Raw genomic sequence first — 10971 nt, 5'->3', positions numbered from 1 at the left:
AGTGATATCGACGGCCCACTAATCCATTGATCAGTGAGTCATAACGAGAAAGCAATGTTTAGGGAGCCCATCAAGCGTGACAATTTTCCAGTCGATAGGGAAGAGATAAATTCAAGCAATGGATCAATGGTCATATTTTTTTTACCGCGAACAATCGATAGGGAAGAGATTCGAATTTGGGATTTAATTTCAACGCAAATGAAATTTGAATTTAGGACTTCTGTGTAAACATATCTAACATAACGTTTCCTCTACCTGTGTTTTCATCCTATAAAAATAGCATATACGGGGTTTGATCAAATCATATGAATGAGAGAAAACACTTGTAGAAAACATAACGTTTCCTCTACCCTTTATTTTATCAAATCATATTAGAAAATTAGTACATTTATTATGGAAATACAGTCCCAGACATGTCTTCTTTGAATTTTGATGATGGAAGAAGCCAAACATGATACCCTAGTATTTCCTGTATGCCAACTCCTTCACGGCATCGGCAAGATTTTTCTCACTCTTAACACTCTCCACCCACTTGGCGTTAATCTGCACCCGCTCAATGCTCTGCTTCAAGGTTCTAGTTGTGGATGGGTTAGGGTATGCTTTGAAGAACTCGTCTATTTCCTTAACCTTCTCAAATGAAGCAAACTGCAAGAGAAGATAACCAGAAAGGGGCAAAGAGGGAACAAGAAGAAGGAAATTAAAAGGCATTAGAAACCACTGCTCTTGTAATTTCATATTCTAAAGTAAACTAACAAAAACCTCAGAAGACAAGAACAAAAGTTTCAAGAGAAAACGAACCGATGATACAATAGCACTGACAAAGCGAGTAATTAGAAATCCAGAACCCCAGGTCTTTGAGATGTATTCCCAATTAGCCTGTATTTCGAAGCATCCAAAAGGCAAGCAAAATCAATCATAGCAACAAAGTGGGAAAGGAAGAAGAAGAAGGAAAAAAAAAAAATATATATATATATGGAAAAATTGTATAAAGAAGCATTAAAATCTTGTGCTTACCTTCAGCCACGTCCAAGCGGTTTCCCGCCCTTCACTACTAACAGCAAGTCCATAGACAGCATCCTGACTGCGAACCTACATAGATAAGTATTGAAATCAGTATCATCAAGCTTTGAGATAAAACTTTCAACCTCCAATTAAGAGATAAATAAAATCTGACATACCTCAGGAGTCAACAAAAAGTTGAGAACTTCCAGCGTTATGTTGGGATCAGGACAAGATGCTAATGAACCTAAAGGCACAGACACTTATATTACTGCTAGGATCTAACAGACTCAGGATGTTCAGCATTATTTTACAAATTAATCATATTTACCTAGAATGCGAGTTTTCTCCTGGCTTAGATCAGTCTCTCTGTAAACTCTAAGAAGAGATTCATAACCTGATCGGTTAGATGCGCTTGCTCTTTGCATTACAGCCACATATGCTGCCTGCAACAATATTCCATAATGAACATCAACCGCAAACTTAAAACGTTAAACATCAACCGCAAACTTAAAACGTTAAACACGAATGTGTAATTAATTATTTACACACCCTTCTTATGTCAGGAGGAAGGAGGGGTGTGTTTCTGTCATCCAAAAAGGCATGAAAACGCCTACTTGCTTCATCTATCGTCTGGTCATGTCCAAACACAGCAAGGGCAGTCAAAATGTCTCCTCTCAACATTGCATCTAAATGGTTCTCACCGGGTTTAGGCTGCCAACCGAGCTTCCTGTAAATATATATAAACATAAACAATAAACCTTTTAACAAAAAACAAAGAAAAAGAAAAAAGCAAAGTTTGGCACTGGTTAAGCATTTTGCTCCTGCCCTAACTTCTTTGGCATCAGAAAAGCTAGGTACTTGAGTAGTTAAAAAAGTTCGAGCTTACTCTGCAGAATACTGGAGAAGGCCAATAAAGAATTGATTGATGAGATCCAGTAGCTCGGGTACAGCATCAGTTGCAATTCTTGCCAACTTATAACTTATCTGTGAGAAGTGAGCACCAGAATCAGCCCAAGGCCATAAATACAGTAACATAAACACAATGCAGAGGTGATCATTACAGTTATCAAATTTGACAGCACTGTATAGTCAAGTTCCTCTCTGTAAGCACTCAACAAGGTAAGCAATGAAGCAAAGGACTGCTGGCGAGCCATAGAGAGGGCAAACGAATCATCCAAAATTCCTGTGAAAGGAAAAGATTGATGAAAACTACAAACTACAACTTTCACTATCAAAAAGATAAGCAAGTGCCTGTAGAAATAGATGATTACCAAATCTGTCAGTTGAAGACAAGTGTTTCTTTTCTATAGCATTTCTAAGTGCAGCTGCAAGTTCCTCCTCATATTTCACCCGGTAAAAACCAGTCTGATCCACATTGACTTTTATCCAACTGCATACTGCATTGTTTTTATTGCTTGCGCTTCCACATCCAGTTGCTACCGAGCAACCCAGAAATTCCTTTATGTCACGAGTTTCAGACTTCGATTGTAGTAGGAAACTCTTGCGTACATCATATGAGCCACAGCATAATGTTATTGGCACAATCCATTGCCCATCACCTTGGGAACCGCTTGAGTAGAATTGTGTCTGCCATTTATTAATTTACTTATTAGATCTTTGTTTGTTTCCTTGTACTATGGAATGAACATAAACTAATGAATTAACAGCTTATATATATATATATATATATATATATATATATATATATATATTAGAGCTCGAGATGTTCTTTCAGATTTCAGAATTTCATTTGATAATCAAACAAGATTTTGAAGGAAGCAGACAAAAGGAAACCTGATCAAACTCCAATTTTTTATCTTTGACTTTGACAGAAATAACCGGGTAACCCTTTTGCTTGGTCCATGAATTCATTAGCTTGTTTACAGGTTCACCAGATCCCTCCTCAAGAGCAGCCCATAAATCTTCTGTCTTTGCATTTGAGGAAGCATGCTTTTTTATATATGAAGCAAGTGACCTCTGGATGCATGAAAAAAAAACAGGCAATTAACTATGTGACTTTTATGAGGAATAGGTTTAATAAAGAATAAGAACCAAAATTCAAGCAAAAAATATGAGACACAAAGCAAACGTGTTCATCATATGAACAGTAGCACCTGATTTCTTAAACAATCATCATTTGAAGAAAAACAGTTATCTTATTTCATAAATTTTATAACTTAAGGCATACACAAATAAGACCATAGCCATTATGTTCAGTCTGGACCATACTAACGATAGATAGAAGGCTGGATATCAGCCCAACATTAGATTCGTGCTAAAAGACTTTGACCAAGCAATTGGGCCAACAAAGTATATTTAGCTAACTTTCTCAAGATCCCTGTCCTCACAAAATTCCTGCATACCTAGAAGCCTTGATTGTTTGGAAACTTCAATGTAATAAATGTAAAATTCTTATAAATAAGGTAGCTGTTTCATCCTCAAGGATAACCACCAACAAGCCAAAGGACCTACCTGGAAGACTTCAGCGCCAAGATAGCTTTGTAGCATCCGAATAACAGAAGCACCTTTTCTGTAACTTATGGCATCAAATATTTCATCAACCTCGGCAGCATGATTAATCTCCACCTGGACCAAAAAATATATATTAAAGCATAATATACCACAAACACATATACTAATACCTTTTGAAAAAAATAATGCCCTGAAAAATATAGTGCTGAATGTTACTATTTAAAGCCTGTCATGCAGGTGATCAAGGTTCAATGCAGGGAAATAGCAAAATTTTAGATAAAAGAATTAAAACAAAACCCATGAAAGACTCTGTCCATGCACAAGTACCTCAATGGGGTGAGATTCTTCAAGCCCATCCAGCTTAAGACCCTCAGTGAGTTCAGCAAGAAACTGAGTCCATATTTTCCATTCTGGAAACAAGCTATCAGTAGCTAAATAGCTCACCTGATAATGTCAAAATACCTACTTTAAGTCCAAAAGCATGTAAAATAACAAGTAAAACAAATGAAATGAGATGATACCCATGTTGCAAATCCCTCGTTGAGCCATAAATGTGTCCACCATTCCATCGTGACGAGATTTCCAAACCACTGGTGTGCCAGTTCATGTGCCACGACAGTTGCAACCTTTTACGAAACCAAATGAAATGATTAAACATATGTTTGGGTGCAAAAACAATAGCTACATATCATATTGAACCAAAATAATTATGAAAGCCAGAGTGACATTCAGGATTTGCATTTTACCCTTTGCTTGTTAGCAGCTGCAGAATTCTGTTCATCAAAGAGCAAAGCTGTTTCTCGGTATGTAACTAAACCATAATTCTCCATGGCACCAGCAGAAAAATCAGGGATTGCAACCATATCCAATTTGGGCAAAGAGTATGGCATAGCAAAGTATCTGTAGAACTTTTCATCATTGATTTCATATTGAAAGCCAAATAATGCAGCATAAGCACAAAAGGGGAAAAAAAAACTAGAGGAACTACTACTTATAGTCCACGACATGCACCAAGTGTAATTGCAAATTTGAATATGAATGAGTAGTAATGTATTGTGATTTTGTGATCCATAACATACTCTTTGTACAACTCAAGTGTCTTGACAGCAACATACAAAGCAAACTTCCCTTGGTTTGCCTTGCCAACTTGACAATATACCCGCACTTTGACCCCTGTGACGAGATGAAATGTTACAACATCAATAAAAGGGTTGTGCTGACATACACATGAAACGAGTGATATAGTGGAGGACTTTACCATCAGATGTATGATCTTCTACATAATCAAACAATCCAATAACAACAGCCACCAAATATGTAGACATAATTGGTGATTCAAGATATGAAACTGTCTTCAGATGTCCATCCACTTTTTCTTCTAGAATCGACATGTTGGAAAGAGCTACTAATTCAGACGGAACATCATCCAATGTAATCTTGAATGTAGCCTGTCAATCAAACAGCCAGTAAGAATAAATGGGGTCAAGTTCTAAACTCTAGATTTCAACAATTTGACCAGAACTGTAAGATTGATGTCTCATCTGTACTTAAACAAAATCACTTGATACTAATACAAATCAAGATCTTCAGTCAACTGTCTGTGTGTGTGTGTGTGTGTGTGTGAGAGAGAGAGAGAGAGAGAGAGAGAGAGAGAGAGAGAGAGAAAGCGCGACCTTCCAAGCAGGTTCATCCCAACATGGAAAGCACCGCCTGGCATCAACAGGTTCAAACTGTGTAACTGCCATATTTTTCTTCTCGCCATTATGCTCATATGTACTGCACAGAATAAGTCAAATTTTAAACATCGCTATACCATTGAGATATGATAATATTGAAAGAAGAACAAAAGAAGATATACTGCACAACAAATCCAGCATCCAAAGAATACCTCCTATAGAAGCCTTTCATATTGTCATTCAAAATTCCTTCAAACCCAATAGCCAAAACTCCTGGCCCAATCGGAAGAGTCTTCCCAAACTCCAAAACCAAAATCCCGTCTTCTTGGAATACCTCAACTTTCGAAGGCTTGAAAACCTGCTCAGACATTCATTCACTCATTGAGTTAAGATCAAACTATCTTTCGAAATTAAAATAACAGCAAAATCAAATAAACAAAGAAGAAGATAGTGATTTTCCAAATGTTCATTCCTTGTCCTGCAATATCTGAGCAGCCAAACAAGACATACTAAAGTTGACAATGTTACAAGCTTCATATCAACTGAAGTCCATTCACTTACTCATAGATCATGAACAGAGCATTTCAAAATCAACAAAAGCAATCAGAGATTGATTAATTCACTTGATATTTACTAATTGAAAAACGCATTTTTGTACAATTGTGTAAAGCAAATGCATCGATCAGTTGTACCTTGGAAGAGTCTCCGTGAGTGAAGGACACGGAACCGGCATCGACGGAGAGCTCGGCGGCGTTGAGGACGATAAATTGGGTATCGGCAACGATATCGAGCTCGACGGAGACGGAGCCGCTGAATTTGCAAGTCGTGAGGTCCGGTTTGAGCCGTAATTCGTATCGTTTCGGGACGGCGAATTTCGGAAGGCGAGGCTGACCCTTGAACTGCTCCATATTTTGATATTTGCGAGCAGAGAGAGTTCAGAGTTTAGAATTGAGATTAGAAGAGTGAAACTGACAGAGAGTCGGGGGTTATCACGAGCATTTAACGTCTAACGTGTGGTACTTTTTTGTTTTTTTCCTTTTTTTTATTGCTTTTTTTTTTTTTTTTTTTCTTTTTTGGTATTTCCTTGTTTCTTCCTGTTCCTGATAAGGAGAGAACATGATATAAATAGTTTTATAAATTCTTTACACGGTTGATTTAAAACATAAAAATCAAGAGGATTTGTACACATTGTTTTGGTATTTTATTGTTGGGGTAAAATAATATAGGAAAACTTGTCCACTTAGCAATGTAATTCAAAGTTTAAATAGATTTTTTGTGAAATATTAAGTCTATTAGATGTTTGTTAGGTGCAAGTCGATTATTATTTATCAAAAAGATGTTGTATTTGATATAAACCTGAGTGTTAAGTTATTTATGTGTGAGTCATCAGTTGATTTTAAAATGTCTTAATTTAAACTCCCAAATAATTCAAATTGTGAAGACGTTTTATTTTGTTGTAGACAAATCATTCTTAAATTTCAATATCATATATTGTTAATATGATTTTGCCACCTGCAACACCCTCTCCATCTTTTCACAAAGAAGACAACTTTCTCCAAGACTTCCACGTCAAGAAACAAGGAGTACAAGGGAAATGAAGGATATATTCGTCGGATGGGATATGAATCAAGGAACCAGGGGAAAGATTGACAAGCTTTCACATCCACAGTTCAAAAGTTTGGCGCAAGGACGAGGGAATAATAATTAGAAAATACCAAAAAATTAAGGTTCGTTCGAGGCATTTGATTCTCTTGCAATTTCCAATCAAACTTCTCGTCCTTGGTGTTATTGGGGTTCCTTCCTTAGCTTATGGGGTTGATTATATTTTATCATTTTTAGTTGATTAACATAGAAACATGGAATTTATGCGTGGCTTAAAATGCTCACTCTTTCAATTTTCAAACATATTTTTCATTATTATATTACAATTCCAAGTGAGCCCTAAGTTTAACATATTACATATACAAAAAGTCTTCTTCCCTTCCAATTAAAAATAATTTCTGTCACTGATCAAAACACAGGGGAAGCATATAGGAAAAATGCAAGAGGCCTCTAGAGTCTTCATGCCAATTTGTAACATAATTATATATTAATATTTGTATCAAATTGGCATGCAATATCATTGATTATTGATATTGTTTTGGTAATTTTATTAACTTATTAACAAGTTAGAACGAGACTTAAACTTATACAATTTAACATTTACCAAGCACATCATTGTAAATATAACACTAACATGAATTATTTGGTTCACGAAAAATATTTGATCGGAAATGAAAGATTTCTTTCTTTTCCATGTTTGGTAATGCTAGGGAAAATAACCAGAAAAATACCACTTTATTTCATTTCACATATTTGGTTTGCATATGAATGTAAAACAAAGGTCGTTTAAATTTTCAATTATACCTATATGAAATCAAATGAAAAAGAATGCATTTAGTGCTATATTGTAATTCTAAATTATTAATATGGACAAAATAATTATGAAAAATGTGCATTTAATGTTGATTTTTTTTTCAAACTTTCCCATGAAGAGGGAAAACAAAACCCAAGGGGGGAGGATGGCTTCATTTTCCCTCTACTTTCCCATATGTCAAGCAACCATTTCTCATGTTCGAACTTTTCATGAATCAAACGGGGCCTAAATGTTTAGTTAACAAGCCAGGAACTTGTAGCTCAAATGGTCATTTACCACTGCACGCAAGGCCCTACGATTCCCCATTCCCCAATATCAATTGTTAATAAATAAAAAAAACTTAATAAATAGAAAATTAATAATAAAAATGGAAGCCCAGTTGTCTGATCAAAATACTCAAAAGGCCCGAGAATATGAGCCCCAGTCCAGTGCTTTTGAAACAGCCCAATCTAGACAAGACTATATATACCGGCCCATAACGTTTTCATCTAAGAGTGAAATCGGACCTGCCACCTGTGACGGGATGGGGATCCTCACAGACTCACAGAACAAGAGAAGCCCCTCTTCTTCTTCAACATCACCCTGTGCTAATCTCAGAGCTGCTTACCACAATTGTTTCAGCAGGTCATCTCTCATTTTCTTTATGTGTAGCTTTTCTATGTTCTTTGCGGACAAATCGTCTCCCTTATTCCCCTTAAACCCATCTTCAACCCTAATCTATTTCTCAATACCCTCAATCCATTTTTGGTTTTTCTGAAAAGGGTTTTATATTGTGTGCAGGTGGTATTCAGAGAAGTTTGTAAAGGGTCAATGGGACAAAGAAGAATGCGTTTCAGAATGGCAGAAATACAAAGCTTGCCTCTCTGTAAGTTTTCGATAAAAACCATCTCCCGAGTCTTCATTGAAATCATCAATACTTGCTCAATTCGTTTGTTGGGTTTTTTTTTCGTTCTTGTTCTGGGCAGCAACATTTGGAAGATAAACAGTTGAGTCGCTTCTTGGAGGCTGAAGGGCCTGTGAGCTCCACCATTGAAGTTGCTTCCTCCAGAACAACCAAAACCGATGACGCTCCGACTGGTTCTTCTCAGTAGTTTTGGATTTCGTTTATGTTAGAACTTGCTTTGTTCAAAGAGCAAATTGTTTGACGTCTAGAGTGTACTTTTGCTGAGCTAGTTAATCAACACGATAATATCATTTGAAGGGTTCCTGCTTTTACAATCTCAAGAGGAACATTATTGAACAACAAAGATACAATTCATTTCCATTGACATTGCTGCTTTTACAATCTCAAGAAGGAACATTTTTTGAACAACAAAAATACGTTTGATTTCCATCGGCGTTGCCTCGTAGCGAAACAGGCTTTCATTACTTCATTTCTTCTTGAATAGGAAATGAGCAACCATCCACTCTTCTCCATTGTTATACCCAAAGAGTTCTGCAACGGAAATGAAGAATGTTCTCCAATATACGGTCCACTTCACAGCCGAATCCTTTCCATAAGTTGACTCCATAATTGGTTTTATGGAAGCCACATTCTGGTCCATTCTCTTAAGCCACTCTTCACTGCAAAACAAAAGGGTTTTCAGCTTTCTCTTAGTATTTGAGGCATCCCAAAGTAAAGAGTTGAGGTTTACCTTGTCTGTGCATAGTGTTTCCCATTAACAAGCCAATGATTGACAATGGAAACATCATCCTGCAAAAAAAAAAAAAAAATCATCACTAAGAAGCCATTAACAAGTGATTTGGATGAACTCTGAATCTCCTCCTTACTTAATAATGCTACAAGATTATCAAGCCTCAAGTAGTAAGACTGTTAGCAAGCAAATGATCGAATTCGAAGTTTGACAGTGGGAAAGTAATGTGAGGGGATCACCTGGAAATAAAGCAGTAGATTTGCTGAAGGCATTGTGCCCCCACTGAAGAAATACCTAGTAATCCAGTCATCTTCATTTTTGTCCTGCATCAGAAAACAGGCAGGAAAAAAAGTTGTGCACTTAACGTGGATGATGTGCCACTAAGCAAAATGAAATCTTCCTCTGGTTTCACCTCAAAATGGTAAGCAAATGCTTTGTGGCAGAAATGATGAACAAACAGAAGGCCATCCTGTTTCATCCACCTGGAAATCTTCTTCAGAAGATCCTTGTAGTTCTTCATATGCTGTCAAATGCAAAAACCGTTCTTCAACAAAATCAACAATGTAACATTATGCCTACCACATCACATAGCATGAAAAGGGCTTTACCTCGAACATTTCGATAGAAAATATTCGGTCATAGGATGCTTCCATCTCAAATGTGCTGATATCTGCGACTATGATCTCTACATTCCGCAGCTGAAGATTCCTACAAATTGGCAACAAAACTCACTTGAATCAAAGCACATAGTCTATGAACTCATAATCTGGTTAACATTAACATATAATCGTTACGCACCGGCATTGCTCTTCTATGAAAGCCTTTTGTGTTGTTGAATTGCAAATCCCTGTAACCTTACAGTTGCTATATTTCTGAGCAATGTATAAAGACAAAGATCCCCAGCCACACCCAACATCAAGAACAGTGTGACCATTTTTGATCTGTGACCTTTCACAGTAAAGCTCCAGCATTGCCTTCTCAGCTTCCTCCAGGGTGCTTGACCCATCAGTGAAGTAATAACAACTGCAATATTAGCCCATATTTACCAAAATTAGACCAACTCCCAAAAATAATGGAACAAAAAAGCAAAAAAAGAAAAAGAAAGAAAAACACCCTAAAAGTACCTGTATTTGAGATTTTTTCCAAGCACTATTTTGAAAAAAGATGTGGGCACTTCATAATGTTGAGCTTTCGGGTCATCAGTCTTTATGGCTATGGGCATCTCCTTCAGAGCTGTATTAACAGAAATAATACCTTAAACTCCAATTAACTACTATTCAGAATATATAAACTATAATTTGAGAGTACAGAGGAGAGGAGGGGTTAGTTTACACTGTACGAACTGGAGGAGGTCAGAGAGTTGGAGCTCAGAGGTAGGCTTGTAACCGGATCGAAGACGACTTGCTAGGAGCAGGCGGGTCAGCCTCCGTACAACCGCATCCGGTAGCAAATTTCGCTCCAGCGAAGATAGCGCGAACCGGACCGTAGCATCGTACGTTGGTTGCATTATCCGGTTCATTCCCGCTTCGTTTCTTCTAGCTCCGCCCACTCTCACGCTGCCTTTGCTTTCTCTCTGACTACTGGAATGGATTATATTAGCTGTCCATGTCGAACCTCACACCAACCGTCGACGTGGACCCCAGCAGAGGCACACACAAAAACAGGTAAACAAATAAAAAATAAAAGAAAGAAGAAGAAAAAGTGTGCAATGACGATTATGACCCTGTGAAGCTGGTATGAGTTGACACAGCGACGATTCAAACCTACTCCA

General features: G+C 37.2%; 3 protein-coding genes across 3 annotated transcripts; 1 reads left to right on the top strand and 2 right to left on the bottom strand.

The window, feature by feature from the left end:
- Positions 285–6191, bottom strand: LOC18792614 (aminopeptidase M1). Its single transcript, XM_007225252.2, has 19 exons — positions 5843–6191; positions 5363–5508; positions 5148–5250; positions 4733–4922; positions 4554–4647; positions 4221–4374; positions 3996–4100; positions 3802–3918; positions 3475–3588; positions 2797–2979; positions 2274–2589; positions 2064–2185; positions 1889–1986; positions 1552–1729; positions 1331–1445; positions 1179–1246; positions 1015–1089; positions 799–876; positions 285–645 (listed from the first exon to the last, which is right to left on the bottom strand). Exons 1-19 carry the CDS (start codon positions 6056–6058, stop codon positions 460–462), a joined length of 2658 nt encoding a protein of 885 aa, XP_007225314.1. The 5' UTR covers positions 6059–6191; the 3' UTR covers positions 285–459.
- Positions 7778–8770, top strand: LOC18788717 (uncharacterized protein At4g33100). Its single transcript, XM_007226204.2, has 3 exons — positions 7778–8190; positions 8347–8431; positions 8532–8770. The coding sequence occupies exons 1-3, from the start codon at positions 7934–7936 to the stop codon at positions 8655–8657; spliced, it is 468 nt and encodes a 155-aa protein (XP_007226266.2). The 5' UTR covers positions 7778–7933; the 3' UTR covers positions 8658–8770.
- On the bottom strand, positions 8758–10843 carry LOC18791777 ((S)-coclaurine N-methyltransferase). The gene is made up of 8 exons (XM_007222145.2): positions 10533–10843; positions 10325–10433; positions 9999–10223; positions 9809–9908; positions 9613–9723; positions 9440–9523; positions 9201–9259; positions 8758–9129 (listed from the first exon to the last, which is right to left on the bottom strand). Exons 1-8 carry the CDS (start codon positions 10717–10719, stop codon positions 8937–8939), a joined length of 1068 nt encoding a protein of 355 aa, XP_007222207.1. The 5' UTR covers positions 10720–10843; the 3' UTR covers positions 8758–8936.

This window comes from Prunus persica, chromosome G1 (assembly GCF_000346465.2).
Source record: "Prunus persica cultivar Lovell chromosome G1, Prunus_persica_NCBIv2, whole genome shotgun sequence".
Classification (NCBI taxonomy): domain Eukaryota; kingdom Viridiplantae; phylum Streptophyta; class Magnoliopsida; order Rosales; family Rosaceae; genus Prunus; species Prunus persica.
Note: the sequence above shows the minus strand (reverse complement) of the source record. Positions and strands in the feature narration are given on the sequence as shown.

Coding starts and splice junctions, on each gene's coding strand:
- LOC18791777 (XM_007222145.2), bottom strand. CDS start 10,719: ATGAACCGGATAATGCAACCAACGTACGATGCTACGGTCCGGTTCGCG. Junction 10,224..10,324: donor GGAAAAAATCTCAAATACAG/GTACTTTTAGGG, acceptor CTAATATTGCAG/TTGTTATTACTTCACTGATG. Junction 9,724..9,808: donor TTTCTATCGAAATGTTCGAG/GTAAAGCCCTTT, acceptor TGCATTTGACAG/CATATGAAGAACTACAAGGA.
- LOC18792614 (XM_007225252.2), bottom strand. CDS start 6,058: ATGGAGCAGTTCAAGGGTCAGCCTCGCCTTCCGAAATTCGCCGTCCCG. Junction 4,375..4,553: donor ACACTTGAGTTGTACAAAGA/GTATGTTATGGA, acceptor AAAGTTCTACAG/ATACTTTGCTATGCCATACT. Junction 3,919..3,995: donor ACGAGGGATTTGCAACATGG/GTATCATCTCAT, acceptor TGACATTATCAG/GTGAGCTATTTAGCTACTGA.
- LOC18788717 (XM_007226204.2), top strand. CDS start 7,934: ATGGAAGCCCAGTTGTCTGATCAAAATACTCAAAAGGCCCGAGAATAT. Junction 8,191..8,346: donor TACCACAATTGTTTCAGCAG/GTCATCTCTCAT, acceptor TATTGTGTGCAG/GTGGTATTCAGAGAAGTTTG. Junction 8,432..8,531: donor AATACAAAGCTTGCCTCTCT/GTAAGTTTTCGA, acceptor TGTTCTGGGCAG/CAACATTTGGAAGATAAACA.